Consider the following 20,732-nt stretch of genomic DNA (forward strand, 5'->3'; position numbering starts at 1 on the left):
AAAACTAGGTTGGCTATACATTGAACTAAACTATTCATTTGAGCTCACCAAATAAGAACATCACAAAGCACTCTCATGTCCGCATTTTCGAAGCTTACCCTAACCCTCAACAAAGTCTGCTTTGAAATAGAAAACAAACGTTTGCCTAAACTATGAGTCAGATAGTTAAAACTTATTTAATTTACAGCAATTGCTAACCAAGTTATTATTTATTTTAAAACAATTGTGAAACAAGTTATTACATCATCAATCAGTGTTGTCGGTATATGCAACATTAGAGTGCTCCTGTATCCCAGAGGAAACCCAGTTGTTTGGCTTGGTATCCACCTACCAAGTTCACATTCTATCAGGCCTGGACACCTTGATGGGAAGCGCATGCACTAAACTTAACACTGTTTACCAGACAACTGCAACCACTTAAGAAATTTCCATGAAACTTGGTACTAGTGTCAATACCATTTTAGATATATAACAATTGTGCAGGAAAATACACACTCTCAGGCAACAATTTTTGTTTGGCATATGCAACATTATCAAAAGTGCACTGTATGAAACAATAGATGCCATTTATTTTTAGGATGACCTACAGAAAGAAATAGCCTACCTTCAAGCCCAGGTGGACAGCAATCCTACTGTAGTAAAGTTCTCAATGGAGGTTAGACAGCTTAAAGCCTCACTGGCAAACCTCAAGGAAGAGCCAGGAACTGTTGAGAGCATTTTAAAAGACCAAGTGGCAGTCAACAGATTAGAGCAGATGTTTCGAACACTCTTGTCAGAGCAACAGACAAACTCGGAAGGTTGTAAATCACTGTAGAAAGAAATAATGAGCTCTACCTTTCTTATATATATATGAGTTTGTTAACATTATCATTTCCATAAGGGTGACTCTGGTTTTCCAGCTTAAATTTTGAATGTAATTTAAACTCTTTTCTTTTTGAAGCCTAGGGGAACCCTTTTAAATATCCAGTAACAGGGACCATGGGGTCGGGGTCATCCCCATGAGCCTTTACAACATATTTAAACTGTAATATTCCATACAGTGTGCATGCAAAAATCAAATTACAAAATAACAAATTAAACAAAAATGTTTAGTTATTAAGCTTAGCAGTACCTAAATATTGCTGCTTGGTTATTGATGTCTATATAACTAATATGTTTGATAAATCTGAGATTGAATTATTTTTACCTTTAAAAGCAGACGTGCTAAAGCATAGCAGCAGATATAATGTACTTAATAGTGCCTTTTTTAATGAGCGAGATCATTATTAAAATTACTCGTGTTATATATATTTTTTTTTTATATTTTTTTTTATCCAAAATAAAATATTATTTTACCCTCAAGTAAGTAAAATAATGAGTAATGTAATGAGTAATGTAATGAGTAAAGTAATGAATAAAATAAAGCAACAGATGTTTATCAGCAATAGATAAGTAAATAAGAGCTAAAATTTAATAGTAAAGCTGGTAAATACCATAAAAGTTTATATTTGACTATTGTCATTAAGGTGTCTGACTAAGGTCAATAAGTTTCATAATTATATTCTAAAGAAAGAGAACAAAAGAGACATGAAACAAAGTATTCTCTAACTATTTGAACAAAAAGGAACAAGATGTATATATTAAGGACCTTTTTTATTTCTACCAAACTGTGATATGTTTCAATTAACTGTTAACTCTTTCAATATGTCTATTCTTTTATTTAGAGTCTGAGGTAACTCCATCTAAAGCGGAGACTGTGTCAACTGCGACGCTAGAGAAACTGCGCTCAAAAAACACAGACCTGACTGCAAAAGTTGAGGAGGTGAGAACTTATGAATATATATTGTTTCTATGAAGGAGGTTTATCTATGCTTGATATTTATTGTTACAAAAAAGGCCCCTGTGGAAAGGCAATTTGGATATTGTATTGGTATGTGTGTGTGTGTGTGTGTGCCTGCATGCGTGTCTCAGCAATTTTGTCTGGAGAATAACTTAAAAAGTTTTTGAGGTGCAGTGCATATAAACCATAACTCTCTGGGTGCAGTATATTTTTAGTTTTTGTATGTTTTAAGCATGTTTTAAGCTATTGCCCTTTGTTAATTTTCAATGTTCTTTTTTATCGTTTGGGATATGACTGCAATTTGGATTTAATTTTTAGTAATTATTGGTTTCAATTTTGTTTAAAGATTGGACAATATGTATGAAAGTTAGACTTAAATGTTACTGAGTTGCCTTCAATTTACTTTACCATTACTGGGAAATCTTAAATTGCAATTCCAAATTTTTATCCGATGAGCAAGCAGGATCACTTTATAATTTGTTTTAGAGTCCTAAAATATCCCATCTTACATAACACTCGTCAACCATCACTTCACTACTGGCATTGTGAAAATGTGTGACTGAATTCTTCAGACTCACTAAAATCCTGTCTCTGTTAATTTAGTTTTGATTTTGTTTAATCCTTATTAATGACTTTGATAAAGGATTATCCAAAATTGATGGTGATCTATGATTCATAAACGAAATTATTCCAGTCAGACTTTAAAGGGATGGAACAACAACAATTCTAATATTTTCTTTAGTCTGGCACCCGAAGTCGAGTAAATAGTAAATGCTTTTGCATTTTTTGATAGCCATGTCCCTCTTATACAAAAATATATTAATAGGGGGTATATTGGAGTCACCCTGTGGTGGTCGGTCGGTCGGTTTGTCGGTCGGTCCGTTGCAATTTACCTTGTCCGGAGCATAACTTAAAAACTACTAGATGGAATTGGATTAAACTTCATACAATGGTAGAGCATAATGAGAGGAAGTGCAGTGTACAATAACCATAACTCTATTCTTGCTTATTACTGAGTTATTGCCCTTTGTTCCTTTTTTTTGTCCGGAGTATAACTTGAAAACTTTTGGATGGAATTCATTGGAACTTCATACAATGGTAAAGCACAGTGAGAGGAAGTGCAGTGTTTAAAAACCATAACTCTACTTTAGCTAATTACTGAGTTATTGCCCTTTATTTGTTTTTTTTTGCTGTCATTTTTATTTCAAGACATTAACTTGCAAACTACTAGATGTAATTTAGTAAAACTTAATACAATGGGAAAGCACATTGAGAGGAAGTACAGTGCACAAGAACTCTATTTCAGCTAATTACAGAGTTACTGCCCTTTGTTACTTTTTTCTTGTCCGGAGCATAACTTAAAAACTATTGGATGCAATTTAATAAAACTTCATACAGTGATAGATCATAATGAGAGGGAGTGCAGTGTACTGGAACCGCAATTCTATTTCAGCTAATTACAGAGTTACTGCCCTTTGTTACTTTTTATTGTCCAAGGCATAACTTGAAAACTATTGGATGGAATTTAATAAAACTTCATACAGTGATAGATCATAATGAGAGGAAGTGCAGTGTACAGGAACCGCAATTCTATTTCAGCTAATTACAGAGTTACTGCCCTTTGTTACTTTTTCTTGTCCGGAGCATAACTTGAAAACTATTGGATGGAATTTAATAAAACTTCATACAATGATAGATCATAATGAGAGGAAGTGCAGTGTACAGGAACCGCAATTCTATTTCAGCCAATTACAGAGTTATTGCCCTTTGTTGTTTTTTTATTGTCCGGAGCATAACTTGAAAACTACCTGATGGAATGTAATAAAACTTTATACAATGGTACAGCACAATGAGAAGGAGTTCAGTGTACATGAATCATTACACTTTTTTAGCAAATTGCTGAGTTATTGCCTTTTTCTGTGTTTTTTTTGGTCAAACTTTTGTCCGGACAGTAACTTGAAAACTACTACGGTAGGTGGAATTTCATAAAACTTCATACAATGATAAATCATAATGAGAGGCGGCGTTCGGGGGTATTAATCACCTTCAGTTATAGGTCTAGTTAGTCCTAAGTCGTACCATTTTTAGTGTTAAGGTATTAGCCGCGTAATACACACTTTTTTAAAAGCTTTAACCGACAACATAGTTATAATCACGGTACACTATGGGACTTTTATCCAAATTTTGAAGATTTTTTACCGTGAATTAAAAAAGTTATTTATGTTTCATTACACCCACCCCCAAACTCCAAGGGCTACAAAGAGCGACAAGTAAATATTTTGTCTATATTTGAAATTTTTTCGCATTATCAGAGATTATGAAATAAACACAACAGTTTCTAGTAAAATAAACTTCAGTTAACAGAAGTTCAAACGAACACATTATCGATACACATGGAAAAAAATCATTTTGATTGATCTTATGATTCTTCGGAATAGAGCAGATTTTCGATGTTTGAAAATATATAGCAGTTTTATAAAATTCATAAAAAATAGTTAACTATAAGGCAAGCTGCTGAAATCATTTTAGATATTATCTATGATGTCTATTGAACAATTTAAAAGACAATTAATGATAGTTTACCGTCCAGTTTTGAAGAAAATATACATAATGTCATGTTACCATACATTTTTATAGCTAATAAAATGCTTAAAAATCAACCTTTTTCTTGTAAAAAATTATAAAGCTTAATTGGACTTATTCATAAAATGTACTCTTTCAAATAAATGAATTTTACTTATGATAACAGTGCTCCAGCCAGGATTTGAAAAGGGCAGGGTGGAGTTTTGAAAAGGGCAAGCTACATGAGTCGTGTAGAGGTTGGGGTGGTTGTGGGGGGGGGGGTCCACCCCTGCCACAAGGTGTTTGTTTTTTTGTGGGGGGGGGGGGGTTCCCCCTAGATTTTGTTTTGTTTTTATACTCAATTTAAATCATTTTCCATGATTTTCAGACTTATACAAAATGGTGTTGTTGTTTTTTCTCAAAATTTAGAAGGGTGTGTTTTAATATCAAAATTAAAATTTGTCTTTTTGTCTGTGGTAGTATGATTGTACTTGTTTGGCATCTTCTTTAGTGCAATGTCAAATATTTCTTTTAAAAGTTGTAAGATGAAGACAAAAACAAACACAGTTAAACATCAAATAAATAGATACACACAAAAAAATAAATGTAGGGGACGAATCTTAGTTTGGTACGATCGGGTTTGGGTACGAATGTTACATTCAGCCTGTTTGTTATTTAATTGTCTTTGGTAAAATAATGTTTAATATGCTGATGTTTTAGAATAAAATGACAATAAAAATCACTACCCTGGTTTAAAAAATCACTTATTTAACATAGAACATTGATAAAATAACTCCGAAAATCGTTCTGATAGAATGGCGGTTTCGGCGAATTTTGACAAGATCGTGGACATGATAAGTAAATACTAAATAAAGCATCAACATAATTTTGTGGATTACAAAGAAATTTTCATCATGAATATTTTATAAATAAACTTTCAAAACATTTACTGAAAAGGTGATGTATTTGATTGTATTAGCGCCACCTTTCTTATGTTTTAAAATTACATATCGGCAGTGCCGTCTGCTTCAAATCAACAATGTTGAAAATGGCAAGTCTCGTCTGTACAATACAATAAACAATTATTTTAAAAGATTTAATTGTGCTTCACAACATTTTTCACCATCCCTTCGCATTTTCTATCGCATTTTACGAACTTTCATCATTGGTTGAACGAGTTCTCAATGTATATTCTGATTGGCTGACATTCGATAGGCACGCCTCCTGCCGATGTTTCCCTATTTGGCTCTTCCTAATTATCGGATTAGTAGATGACCGATTATGAATACACAGGTCGTCTGCTCACTACACAAATACACAATTAGCTGTCATATGACTTGGTCAAGGCACATGGAAAGATGAAAGGGCAGTACGGCATATTTTAAGCAATCAATGAGAGCATGGTGACACCTAGCGGGAACACTATTATCATAAGTATTACGTAATTTGTCTCAATTATGACAGCGGATTAAGGGCTGTCAATCTTTTAAAATGATTTCAATAGTAAAAAGGGCACTAACGGGATATTTGGGGTTAATAGAGCATTTGTGAAAAGGGCACTACTCAAAAAGGGGGCAGGGCGGTAAGAAAAGGGGCACGGGCGCTGCGCCATTGAAAAACTGGCTAGCTGGAGCACTGCTGATACTAACTCAGAATACAGAGTTTAAAACAAATGAGTGTACTTTTAAACTAAAATATGTGAAGAAACAAGAACACCAAAAATATCAGAGTGAAAGTTCTCAACTAATGTTTTTTTTTAAATATTATAACATGTAAACAATCTCTGTGGGTAATTTGATGTATATCTGTTGTATTTTGTCATTGGTATTCTAACAATTAGTTTTTTTCACAATAATTCTTCACTCTTCACCATTTGAAGGTTGGTCTGTTCCCATGCTTTGTACTTGTAGTGTGTGCACAGATGATAACTACTCAATGCTGAGTCAATGCTGATTTGGTTTTCATGCACCTTCAGGTACTTTACCCATCAAGAATGTTTAGTGCTGTAAAGGAAAAAAGTTGTACTTTAAAGCCTTTCTAACAAATTAGTATAGATAATTATACTGCCATACATATACAAAATAAAATATAAACAGTTTAATATTTCTCGACATTATTTTGAAAAAACAACAACAAGCTGATACATACATGTATATATATAAAGAAAATTAATAAATTTATCAATAAAATTCATCATCATCATCATCATCATCATCATCATCACCACCACCACCACCACCACCACCATCACCACCACCACCACCACTTGATTATTGAATACAGTAGGTTTATAAAAACAAAAACCAAGTCAAATATGTTTTATATGAAATACTCCCATCATCTCGATCAGATGCGACTGCCTTGTGGATGGACATGGCTGTTAAATCCGCTCTCAAGGATCCAACATAGTATTTAATGCAGGCTGGAATTCTTCATAACCCAGTGTTGTAGACTAAGTAATATTCAGTCATTTTCCTGCCTGGAAGAAATTAGACTTCTGATTATCAACCAGCAGAAACTACCACCGTAAAATACAAATGCACAAGTATTATACAGTCTGCACTAATATCTGTTTTAGCCAAGAGTAAGGGTTGGTAGGCACAACTGTGTAGTTGTTGTGCATATGGTTGATAATGATTCACAACAGTATGGGGTTTTAACGAGACCTACACCAAGCCAATGAATGTCAATAGTGTCCTAGCAGATGCGGCTTCAAGCCCCAAACCACATACAACTTTTTTTCACAGGTTAATTTTAAAAAGATGCATTTTGTAAACAAATGACGGGTATGTACATGTATTGTGGTATGTTAGAAATAGGTCACGTACCAAAACACATCATTTTTAAACAAAAATTTAAGTCTAATATTTTTCTAAGATAAAACAATCAATTTAAAGATTACATACTCATATTATATCTTAAACATAAGTTATGTGCATAAGTGCATATAAAAATATGTAACATGTACATAAGTACATGTAAAATATGAACATGCTGTCTAAACATTTAGCTAATAAAAATGATTTAAGAATTCCAAAGATAAATAAAAAAACAAACGTTTTTGAACACATCAACGTACGAAACTGCTCAAGGATACTTACATTCAGAGCCCTTTGATACGAATATCCAAGTTCCATGCCGATTGTTGACAGTTCGTTTTTTCGAGAGAAAATCTTCTCTTACGCGTATATTTCACTTATAATCCATGTTTAACTGTAATGACTCAAATTGTTGGATGTATCGTAATCAACTGTCAGCGTGTACTTTTAGTGTTTATTTATTTTAAACGTATATTCATGAGAAAAACATCACAATGTTTCCAAATCCTACGATGTAGAAATTCCATTATTGACCTATGAATAGCCGGGAAATACCTTCTGTTTCTAAAAATAGCAACAGGCCGAATACGCCCGATGTTCGTCGCGATCTGTTACGGCGAGTGGCGATATATGTCTATGTTACCCGATGTTTCCCGAGTTGTATTACATGGCTAATACCTTAAAAGGAAGGAAATGTGTAAATGCAACATGTGCATCAATTTTTTTATTACAGATTATTATTTTTCTAATTTGGGTCCAATTTGGGTGCCAGCTGTACTTATGTGTTCAAATATTAAATACTCCATTTGCTTGTAAAATTATCTTAATGGTATTGCTTTGAAAAAAAAATCTTTTATGCATTCAAACAGCATTTTCAGCAATGGAGTCCAAGGCGGTCAAAAAAAGTACCAATTAAGAATTTTTGTTTAAATTTGAGCGTTTGCTTGATATTTTGTCAGAGGTCATTAGAGAGATATTATTAGTTTTGAACAAATACACTTAATTGTAATTTGGGAACATTTTGGACCATATCAAGTTAAATATGTCCCTGAAGATTGCAGCAAAAAAAATAAAAATAAAGTTGACTTTAAATAATGTGTGTTTTTTAGGATATAAGAACTAATTTTAGAATCATAATTGATAGGTTGAAAGCATTTTTAGTGATTTCGAAAAGATATCACTTCTAAAATGTACTAGAATAAATTATTTACTTTAAACATATCAAATATTCACTCAAAATTACAATATTAAATCTGTTAGCCAGTATTACACCAAGTTTGGCCTTTATATATGATAGTTTATTATAATGGCAATGGCAACTTTCCGGTAAATGGTTGTACTATAATTATCTGAATCTTGTTTGTAATAAATGCACTCCTAACAGAATTCAATAGGAAATAAAATAACGTCAGACTACTTTCGATCCTGTTTGGTTTCCTCACATACCACAAGTCAACTATAAATGTTTTTAATATTTTGTCAGAAATAACCTGAACTTTGAGTGATTGTAAAAAGGTGTTAAACTGCTAACAGAAGAAACTCATGGTGGTAGATATAAAGACAGATAATAGCTTCATTGTACTGTATTGATCATTTAAGCCTGGCTCTCACTTGCCCAGTTTTGTCTCCATTTGTCCCTATTTACAGTGTTGCTGAAGTTATTTTTGAAATAAATTGCATTTTTGAATTACTTGCAATTTTCCGAAAAAGGGAATGCATATAACAGCAATATATATTTGACTATTAATATGTCACAACAATGGCCCGATCTATTGTACGACAAGAGCACACGTCCCAAAAATACACGATACACTACGACTACTTGAAGTTTGTTTCCATGTAGTTATCCCTACGCTGCCATAACCGTTACTTGAATCTGTGTAGCAGCCAAGAGTGTTTGTTGGCATTCACACTTATAAGGGCCTTTGCCGTGGCCATTGCTACATGTACCCTCACTGTCACAATTCAGGTCGTGGTGAAACTCAGCAAATCCCAGGCACATACTTGATAGTGCTGCTCTAGTCTTGACCACTTTTGTATTTAAGAGTCCATATAGATTGGGAAGGGGCACAACCCTGGTGAATTGTTTAATTTAGTGGTGGCTGTATCATGATTCATTTTCAATCTGAAGAATAGTACAAGCAAGCTAGTTACTATTATAACCTGGAATATTTCACTTTTGTTTTCTTCAGTTGTTAATTGTGCCCAATTCTTGTCAGTATGAATAATAATGAATGAAGAACGTTTGATATATATATTGCAACAAATTGAAAATGACATAGAAGGCTGATCCGTTAAGTAAAAAAGCAGAATCTAGTGGAACCTGAAGTTTATATGGCGAGGGAATCCTCAAGGTCACCATATCTTGCTATGATTTTATTATCCAAATGAAAAATAAAAAGTAATACATAACTGCAGTATGATTAATAAGCACAATCACTTCATGTATACAGACAATGCCCCCTGCCTGGTATGCTATCATTGTAAGTACTAAAATCCAATGTCCAAGCCAATGTCCTCTGCAGGTACTCAGGGAAGAATTAAAAACAGAGAAGCTGGTCTCTATTTCATAATGGCCAGTTTTAGTATGTTAATGATTATTTGATTACAGCACAAAAAACATTATTTATTATTAAATAGAAAAATGGTTGGTACTGAATAACTTAAGTTAGGGTTGACATATTGTGACCAAACTTGGTTTTTAGGAAGAGTTCATGGATACTTTTCATAGCATTGCATTTGGGCCTCTAGGATCAAGGTCACTGTTATCAAAAATAGAAAAATGGTTGGTACTGATGATTGAAAATCTTGCTGCGTTTCTTGTGTTCTTTTAATTTCTAAACCTTTTTCATTGCTTTTGACAGGCTATATATACATATGACATCATTATTGTATTCATTTCAAAAACAAAGCAGTGAATAGTCCTAGGTCAGCATATGTTATAAATTGTTTCAAGAATATAAGGTAGGTCCAGGAGAATACCTGATTCACAGATTATCAGTACATTTATTTAAAAATCTATTTTTCTGAAACCACACTTGTGAATATTTTTTTGCGTGGCACATTGGTTTTATTTGCTGTTGTGTTTTGGATTGTTTTCAAGAATTTTGTCTCTGAAACTTTTCAAAGTGGTAAAATGGACAAGCCGAGGTTGACGGTACTTTCCAAAGGTTGACAATATGCCTGTCACTTCTTAGGCAGTCAATATCTGTTTTATTATACTGAACAAAAACTATAGAATTTTAAGGTATCTGATTCATTTAATTTGAACAAAACTTCAACATGTTTATGTTAATTGTTTATGCATTTTAACATTACATGTGTAATAAATTACTATTTTTCACTTCAGAAAATTGTGTCTATTCACTACATATATGGTAATAATTATTTTCATGTAAAAATCCAACCTTGCGGCAGATTTGTAGCCATTTGTCAATTTTATGACGTCAGAGGGTAACAGTGCCACAGCATGTGATAGTGCGAGGGTGGTAGTAGAAAATATTGCCCTGGCATTTTTACTATATGTGTTATGGAGGTGATATATAAGAAATGTATTTGTCATTGAAACAGATAAGTGAGCAGCTGGAAGAGCTTAAATCAGTGTCAGACAAGCGAGAGAAGAAACTAGAAGGCGAACTGGAAGTTGCCCACAAACAGATTGAAGAGCTGGAGGGAAGACTTAAAGCCAAAGACACCTTGTCTAGAATAGAACGAGAGGCCCTTCAAGACATACACATGCAGACTGTCAAGGTGGGGCATTGGTTTGGAGTCAGTCTTTTAACATGTGTTGTTCTTTATACAGGCTTTAAGGCTATAGGTATCAATGTCATGGATGGGATGAGAGTTTTTTTAGGGTATAGAAGTGTGATTATGTTGGCTAAATAAATAAAAATCTTGGAAGGATAACATATAGTTACTGTATTGATTTTATATGTTCTATAACGGCTATTCTTTATAAAAACATATGTTGTCAATAACATTTCTTTAACAATAAATATGCATTTGCAGACAATTTTGTTAATTTTTAACTGTGAGGAATAATTGTTTTAAATGTAGATATAAGGATTGATCAAAGTTGTTCTTGTATTCCATGCTGTGTGGATGCAGTAGAGCACTCAAGCAAATTTCGAAAGAAGCACAAAATTTGCTGGCATGCCTGTCTGTGTTTATAAAGCATGAACATATGTAAAATGTGATCACCCCTGAATTGATGGTGGGCATAAGGTGAATATTGTGATTCTTGTACAAAGCTGTAAAAAGTCATGTTAAATTGTTTATCAGAACTTGTAAACATAATATTGTTTAATTATCTGTGCATAAACAAATAACATAGTCATCATAAAATATTAGAAAAACCTAAAACTTGTTCTCAGACCATGCTGACACCAAAGAAGGATTGCTACAAACTGAGGAACAGAACTGTCTCCAAGGCAGGCAGCTTAAATGATACAATACTGTTTGAGTCACCAGAGTGCCCAAGTGTGGCGCAAGATGAGGGAATTCTTGGAGAAGATATGCCGGAAGAGGTTCAGTTTCAGGAAACAGAAGCTTTGCTGGATCAGATTAAAACACTGCAGGTATGCTTTAAAAGTAGTGATTATTTGGTGGAAGCACAAAGCTTGACTGATTGTGCCCCCCTTCAAAGAAGAAGGGGTATATTGCTTTGCACTTGTCAGTCGGTTGGTAGGTCGGTCAAAAGGTCGGTAGACCAAAGCTTGTCAGAGTAATAACACACACAAGACCTGGACCTACGGTCCTCAAACTTGATTTGGAGGTGTGGCGTGACTAGTAGATAACCCCTATTGATTTTGAGATCATATCAAGGTCTCTGTAACCTGGAATGCAAAAAGTTTCTCAAATTTACATTGATGCTAGATGTGACCAGTAGTTGACCCCTATTGAGGTTGGGGCCAAATGTCAAGGTCATAATGACCTTTAACACCAACATTTGTCTGAGTGGTAAATTGACAATGTCTGCACAGACTGTCCTCATACTTGACATGGAGGTTCCGCAAACAGTAGATGACCCCTTTTGATAATGAGGTCCTCAGGTCAAATCAGCTTGCATTTCAGTCCATGTATACTTTATTGAATTGTCCAAATATAACTGACAACATGTCGCTCAGTGGGGCATAATGTTTGACAAACATCCCTTGTTGTGTTATCTTTGAATTTCCTATTTTTCTTTTTTTTTACCAAAGCAATTTTCTATCAATTCTTAGAATTTTGTATCAGTTGTGCAAAGACATGTTAGGTGCATAAATATCTCAACGGAGTTCCATCATCGACCAGATCGCAGTACTTATTCGAGAGTTATGGCCCTTGAATTGTCAAAATTCGACCAAATTCACTTGGACCGCTCTATTGCATGAGCATATTGTATTCCAGTCTTTACTACAATGGTTTACAATGTTATAGGGCATAATATCTCAAACATGATTGATCACATCCAGATCTCACTGTTCAATATGGAGTAATTGCCAAAAAATTACCACATTCACTTTGACTCTTCAGATTTACACCAACATTTTTAATCCAACCCTTAGTATATAGGATGGCAATGGTAATGGGTAAATATGGGTAAATATCTCATTTGTTTTGACAAACAAGCGCAAATATGCATATATATTTCCAGAATTACGAACAGCCCATGAACTTGTCAAAACTTTACCAAATTCACTTTTTTGATTTGAGTAGGCAACTCCGGACAATTAGGATAATGATTTGAATGTTTTACTTTTGATTACTATTTAAAGTGATATTTACTATTTTAAGCCCATTTTATAAAAAGGTATTGCATTCATATTCACTCATGCGCTCATGACAGGCAACATGATTGATTCATGGAATTCTAGTTTCCAACTTTTTGTATTGTTATGAGTATCCTTGCTTTGCCAACTAGGGCCAACTGGGGGAGAGAGATGGCCGTATAGAGGAATATGAAGAGGAGCGAGTCCGCCAGAATGCCCGGGTATTGCTGCTTGAAAACCAGCTCAAAAACACACAAGAGGTTTGTGAATATGTCATAACGATTCCTCTGTAAAACAAATCCATCATTGTGGCTAAAAATAATCCTGTGAGTATTGGCCAATGCAGAAAGCAGCTTTTGTAAGGTGGCAACTTTTAAGACTTTCACTAGACTCTGATATTACCAAATGATTCTCAGCTACTCAGAATGACATCCTTTCTTAAATATACATTTGGCCAATAGTTCAGAACTTTGATAAAATTAACAACATGATTAATGACATTATTAATGACATAATTGTTCATTTTTAAACGTGAACTATATTATGATGTGCTAATATATTTAAAGAAAACAAGAACAGCTGAAACAGTTGTCCATAATCTTGTTAGAAATACTACAGATCATTAGTGTATCCATTAAACTTCCAAAGCAGTAAAGATTTGAAAGGTAACAGTGATGACGTTAATAATCTTGGTTATCTAAACAAAGTACTGAACAATCGGCCCAATGTCATGTGTATTCTGATCGTAAAGTTGATCCTTTGTCATCCAATAGATTCAAGAACATTCATGTGTAGAAGTTGATAAAAGTGAAATGTACAATGTATGCCAATATTTAATGGATACCTGTATCATGACATAGAAAATATAAGCTTAATATCTTGCTTTGTTGTCAGTTTTTAGACCAAGAAAAACAAAGGTGTATGAACCTGCAAGAGGAGATCCGACTGTGTGAACCCAGGGTGAAGAGGGTCAATGAGGAAAAGGAGGGTAAATATATCAAAACAAAATCTGTTTTAAGTATTATATGAGCCAGTCTTAGAAAATCTGTACAAACTAGTTCATATGAGCTATGCTTTTTCCATTACAGCGGCCACAGTAAAGATATTTATCCTAAAAAGCATGGCTCCTTTTTTCAAAAAGGAAAACATTTTTTTGGTGCTTTCTTATTATTGTAATGAGAAATATCAAACATTTTGCCTAGTAATAAATCATCTGATATTTAAAATTTGCTTGCGTGAAATAGAAATTCACATTCTCACATATAGAGTATGATTTTAAAACTGTTAAACTTAAAAGATGTTTACTACATCATCTACTAAAATTGAAAGTGTGTTTCTTAAAAAACTTAATTTCTGCTCTTCACATATTTATGTCAGATTATGAATGTTCCAAAGTTGTGTTACCTTGCGAGCAAATATAAATGAATGTATTTGATGATTATGATTTATTTCCTACTTAATACTGTATTCCTTGTCAAACAGCTGCCTGTGGAGAGAATCAAGATCTTCGCCTTATGCTGCAACAGGCAGACAGGCAACTGAAAGAAGCCAAGGATAAACTGAGAGCAGTGGAATCAGACAGAGATGTTGCAATCTCCAAGGTTGGTGATAATAATGTTAAATCTTATATTACCTGAGAATGATAGAAACAGACAGAGATGTTGCAATCTCCAAGGTTGGTGATAATAATGTTAAACCTTATATTACCTGAGAATGATAGAAACAGACAGAGATGTTGCAATCTCCAAGGTTGATGATAATAATGTTAAACCTTATATTACCTGAGAATGATGGAAACAGACAGAGATGTTGCAATCTCCAAGGTTGGTGATAATAATGTTAAACCTTATATTACCTGAGAATGATGGAAACAGACAGAGATGTTGCAATCTCCAAGGTTGGTGATAATAATGTTAAACCTTATATTACCTGAGAATGATGGAAACAGACAGAGATGTTGCAATCTCCAAGGTTGATGATAATAATGTTAAACCTTATATTACCTGAGAATGATAGAAACAGACAGAGATGTTGCAATCTCCCAGGTTGGTGATAATAATGTTAAACCTTATATTACCTGAGAATGATAGAAACAGACAGAGATGTTGCAATCTCCAAGGTTGGTGATAATGATGTTAAACCTTATATTACCTGAGAATGATAGAAACAGACAGAGATGTTGCAATCTCCAAGGTTGGTGATAATAATGTTAAACCTTATAATACCTGAGAATGATGGAATCAGACAGAGATGTTGCAATCTCATGTTGTTGATAATACAGTGGAAACTCACTAAACCGGACAAGGTCCGGACTGGGCAAAATTTCCGGTTTAGGCCTTTTTTTTTAATTATATGTTTTACGAACGGCCAGAGTTGTGAAGTGTCGGAGAAGGAGGAAATAAAAATAAAAATAAAATTACATTTCTGGAATTTTATTTTTTGGTCGGGGAAAAAACACACAGAAAAGCAAAAGCTATGATGTATTCTTTATGATTTTCTATTTTAATGTCAAGTCAATATGTAAATGTGTGCACATTTGTTTTTGCTTTATCTGACAAGTTCACTTCATATTTTCATTAATCACTCTTTATACTTTGTAAATTTATGCATGTTATAATTGACAAGTGACATAAAAAAATAAACTATTTTCGGTAAATTTATTTGCCATTTAGAGTTTAAGGAATCGGCTATCACTTCACTGTGTTGTCTTGGCTGCAAATTGTCTGATACCAATTCACCAACCATGTGATTGTTACAGGTAGCAAAAGAGCTTTTTTGTTTCCTTCTATACAGGGAATATTTATCCGCCAGGAACTAGCGATCCAGGAACTTGTAAATCAACTGATTATAGCTGTCTGATAAAACAAAAGCTGTTTATCCAACAGTGATTCAAATAATACTAGTTGTCCATCACACATTCTGTCCAACAAGCAGTCCAAACAACACTGGTGGTCCAACCAACACTTCCGGTCCAACCATTTATAGTAACTGTTGTTCAACCAACACGTATGGTCCATCCAATATAGCGGTCCAGTAAGCAATAGATGCCCAACCAACAATAGTGTTTCAACAGGCACTAGCTTACATCATGTTGCTACCAATCTAGCAGCCCAACCGATTGTAGTGATGTTCTTCATTGAAAGTGATGGTCTCAGTAGATAACATCAGCATATCATATCTGTAAAGAAAGGAATGGAACATTAAAAGTATATTTTTTATAAAAAAAATTAGTTACTCTCAGACTTATTTATGGATGGGTTTTAAGACAATCTGGACCCCGATTTAATTCCAGGCCTGGGTGTATGTGACTAGTCCGGTGGCCATCATAATGTTTAAACATAACTAACTAGTAACAAATCATTCAGAAGCTGAGAACACTACAAAGGTGACAGCATAGCATAATTACTCTTTCTAAGTAAAATTTTTATTACATAGTAATAAAACACACAGAGCAGTATAAATATCATAATTTATATTGATGATGATTTATATATGTTCATTCATAAGACTATTACATAGTTATACTGTACCTGGTAATGTACATACAGATTCCTCATTATAGATTATCACTGTCAGATAGTAAAACAGCCTAATGTATTATTTGTGTTAATTTTCAAAACAAATGTTTTAGAATAGATGATATTTTTTGTTATTAATAATACTCCAATAAGAATACTTAACCGCAGTCTTTTCTGAACCATCTACCCCACCCACCAGAACTAAACTGTCCAGGTAAACAATCAAGCGATTTATAGCTCATGGCATTCAAATTATATCACAATAATGTAATATAAACTCATTTAAATGACAAATCTAATAAAAATAAATAGATAATAACAAACCTGGAACAATAATTAGTCCATATTTATCGCTGTTATTATACTTCGTTATAACCCGGAAATAAACCGGAAGTCACCCTGCCACAAAGGATTATCCGGGTGAACTAAAACCCGGTACCAGGTATCGATATCGAGAAAAGCCGTTATCACAGTTTATGATACCGGATTATGTTGATACTGTGTTATTTAAAGTATGCATTGGTTGTGAAAAAGCAATTAATAACGGACCGTGGATACTTGGATTTATCATCTGATATTAACCCTGATATCAACATAATTCGGTATCAGACAGTGATACCGGATACCGGGGGATTCCAGGTACCGGATACCAGGTTTTTAACACCAGCCTGCAAATCTGATGAATGTTTTTGAATGTAGGACTAAGTGAACCACTTCCCAAGTGAACCAGGACTAAGTGAACCACTTGGTGAGACGAAGTGAACCATCTATATGTTATATAGGGAATATTGTCTTAATGTTATATTATGCTTTAGAGTTTATTTTCCCGGTTATAAATGATTTAATAGGTAATGAGAATAAATTGTTTATCATATCAAAGTGTTTAATTATTAGAAGTTTGTATTTTGATATAATAATGTTTTGAAAAAAGAAAAGAAAAATGAACAACAAAATTCGTTTTTATTTAATCCTTATAATGAATATATTATCAATACATCCTACTTTGTTGAATTTTATTCCATATATGTTAAAAAAATCTCTATGTTTATTATTTACACCTCAATCATCTCCCAAAAACAAAAGTCTTAAGTGTACTTAATGGATAATTGGCCTTATTAATTGGTAATTACTAATTAAACAGCTCACTTACAGAAGCTGTGAACAAACATAGTGACATATACTTTCATTATATCAATTATTTTTTTCTATTCGGAATTGCCAGTTCATGATCAACAACACGTTTATTTATTTATTTATTTTTTTAAAAAACAAGCAATACATACACTATAGAAATAGAAGTGGAACAATATAATTTATGAAAGGAGGTGAATAGTGAACATTTTGAAAATGCTTTAACATTATATTGTGATTTCATTAACAAAAGTGTTCATAAAACGTTTAGAAATGATGCAATGGGCAATTTGACTTAAAACAATGTTTACAATATTATACTCTTTTTGGTCAATTTTGTCACCTATTACTATATCTTAAATTCTTTCTGTGTTCCACATCTTTCAAAAAATCTCATGTATAGCATTCCAGAAAGTTGTCAAAAATGGACATTCAATAAAAAAAGTGTTCGTAATCTTCATTGCAATAAATACATGAAGGGCAGTCCTTCAACTTCCGTGTAAATAAATTTAAATTCGTTGCTACATGATTATGCAATAACTTTTTTATTTTAACTATTGTTTGACTTTATTATCCACAATGAACAATATAGTGCCAAGAGTTCCAGCGAATATGCTATATAATTTATGTTACTATCATACAGTGAAAATAGCTTAGAAGAACTATTTTAATTGTCATGAAGCTTAAAAGCCTAAGGTTTCATGCCTTTTCAATTTCTAACAGCTAAATAAACATCTTTAACTGTGTAACAAATGTGTGAAGTATTGCATTCAAATGGCGATAATTACTAGTTATTATCACCTTTCAGGCAGTGTGCCATCACACAATAGCCACTATATAATGCATATGTGGTTCACTTGGTCCTGAAATGGTACACTTAGGAACTGGTTCACTTGTGAAATGGTTCACTTCGTCCTGCACCCAATGTTTTTCATTGGCTTAAACTTTTTCAGAAATGTTTACACCAATATTTTTACAGCTATTGCGATGTCCTCTGCTTTTTATGATTTGCCGCGATAAAGTTTCACCGGCGGAAATAAAACAAAACCGAAATCACAATTTTATTTTTATTTCAAATATGAGTTTTTTTGAGCGGCGGTGTTCGTAAAACATAGAATCAAATAAAAAAGGCCTTAGTGAGGATTCCGGTTTAGTGAGGATTTGATGTACGGAGTAAGATTACTCAAAATATTCATTTTGTCCTCAAGGGACAGTTCAATTCTTCGACATTTAGACGGAGGATAAGACATGATTGAATCACATGCAAAAGTGATAGACATAATTTAACATTTCTGGGTTTTTATTATCATCTTTTTTCAAGTCTTAAAATCAAACTACTCGCGTAATTTAATGCTTGTTATGTATGTTTGATAGTTTAATTAACGCACGCTCTAATTTGATTCAATCATAGAAGTCTTAAGATAAAACAACCCTCCAAAATGATCACTTAATAACCGTTTCTAGTTCTTTATTTTCTGCAACAAACAAATTAATGTTTCAATCAATTTTCTTTTCCCAAGTTTGATTATCGTTTGATTATGGCGCGGCAGTCAATCCACAGCGCAATCATCATTATCAATTATCGAGTTAACACAACATCACAGGTGCAATATTTAACATGGCACCGGCTGTCAAAACAAAGTGACACACAATTTGCGAATTCCTTATACACAAAATCATTTTGACATGTTTTAACAAATATACATCCGGTTTTGTGAGGTAAAATAACGTTGACAACTAACAAATTTTTTCGATTTTTTGTCCGGTATCCGGAATTCCGGGGTTCCAGTTTTGTAGGGATGTTTTTACATTGAAAATAGAAGGGGAAAACCGGGACTCTGAAAAAAGTCCGGTATCCGGAGGATTCCGGTTTTGTGGAGATCCGGTTTAGTGAGTTTCCACTGTAGTTTTAACCTTATATTTCCTGAGAATGATAGAATCTGACAGAGAGGTTGGTTGATTTATTGTTGAACAGTAATGTTAAACCAAACTACAAGGATAAACTGAAAACGAATGAATCTGACTGAAATATTGGAATCTCAAAGGCTTGTGGATTTGGTGATCACTAGAATAATTACAAGAATGGCCATTCACTCTGAAATAAGTTATAAATATGTTTTCAGAAGGAAACCTTACTGTTGTTGTTTTTACTTCAAATTAAGTAAACCCTGCTGTTGTTGTTTTTACTTCAAATTAAGAAAGGAATCAATAGATTTTACAGGTGGGATTTATAAATATCATGAATTATAATGCAAGAAATACTTCTAAGATAATTAGGGCCCCGAAAAAGAATTGCTGGTGCACTATAGTAATCACCCTGTCCGTCTGTCTGTCAACATTTTTTTGGTTTTTTTGTTAATAAGTTATCAGCCATTCAAGATATCAATTCCATACTTCCTCACAGTAACAATAGGCCTATTGTGACATGTTAAATAACTTTTGTTGAACTATTGTCAGATTTATGGCCCTTTATATTCTTAAAAATTAATTTTCTTGTATTTTTATGGTTTAGTTAATAATTTAAATACTGTTCAAGATATTAAGTTCAAACTTTCTTTACTTGCTCAGAGTAATGATAAGCTCTTTTGTAACAAGGTATGTACCTTGTGCATAAATATTGTCACATTAATGGCCCTTTGCAAACTTACAAATTATGACATTGAGTACATGTATATGATCATTCATGGATAGATTCTTGGTTATATACAGGGTTCCCTACGCTACCGGGAAAACGGGAAAAAGTTGGGAATATCGAAAAGTCTGTTCCCGGTCGTGAAAATGCCTTGAATTTTGCGATTATAGGTTAAAATCGGGGAAAAGCCTGGGAAAAGTAATATTTAAAGATCAAACTGTTTTGGGTACGAAACTAGTAAAAGTAAGTACTCTCGATCATCTAAACGCTTGCATCTGACACTGTTCTGTTGAATTGACTCTGATCAGAGCGGCTGAATAATCGAGACTAAGAAGGTTTCCGTTACCACATGCAAGCGTTTATTTGTCACTGCCGTCTGCATTTAAAAGTTATTTTAAACCAGAAATTGGCCGCAGTTTGTCGGGATTCGCTTTATATACGCTGTCAGTAAGAATCGTGGGTGCTATATACAACGATATTTTTAATCTACAGTATGCTAAT

General features: G+C 33.5%; 1 protein-coding gene and 1 long non-coding RNA gene across 3 annotated transcripts in view; one reads left to right on the plus strand and one right to left on the minus strand.

Moving 5' to 3' along the window:
- The window catches only part of LOC128211408 (kinesin-like protein KIF15), an 80,189-nt gene that overhangs the window by 22,012 nt on the left and 37,445 nt on the right, over window positions 1–20,732 (plus strand). For both annotated transcript variants that reach the window (XM_052916163.1, XM_052916165.1), the window contains exons 15-21: window positions 578–797; window positions 1,704–1,801; window positions 10,771–10,950; window positions 11,574–11,777; window positions 13,103–13,210; window positions 13,845–13,938; window positions 14,433–14,551. In XM_052916163.1, coding sequence (XP_052772123.1) covers window positions 578–797; window positions 1,704–1,801; window positions 10,771–10,950; window positions 11,574–11,777; window positions 13,103–13,210; window positions 13,845–13,938; window positions 14,433–14,551 — 1,023 coding nt within the window. The remainder of the gene's footprint in view (window positions 1–577; window positions 798–1,703; window positions 1,802–10,770; window positions 10,951–11,573; window positions 11,778–13,102; window positions 13,211–13,844; window positions 13,939–14,432; window positions 14,552–20,732) is intronic.
- LOC128211412 (uncharacterized) lies at window positions 4,089–7,740 on the minus strand. The gene is made up of 2 exons (XR_008257282.1): window positions 7,483–7,740; window positions 4,089–6,860 (listed from the first exon to the last, which is right to left on the minus strand). It is a non-coding gene; the product is annotated as an uncharacterized LOC128211412 (long non-coding RNA).

The sequence above is a fragment of the Mya arenaria genome, chromosome 12 (assembly GCF_026914265.1).
Source record: "Mya arenaria isolate MELC-2E11 chromosome 12, ASM2691426v1".
NCBI lineage: Eukaryota > Metazoa > Mollusca > Bivalvia > Myida > Myidae > Mya > Mya arenaria.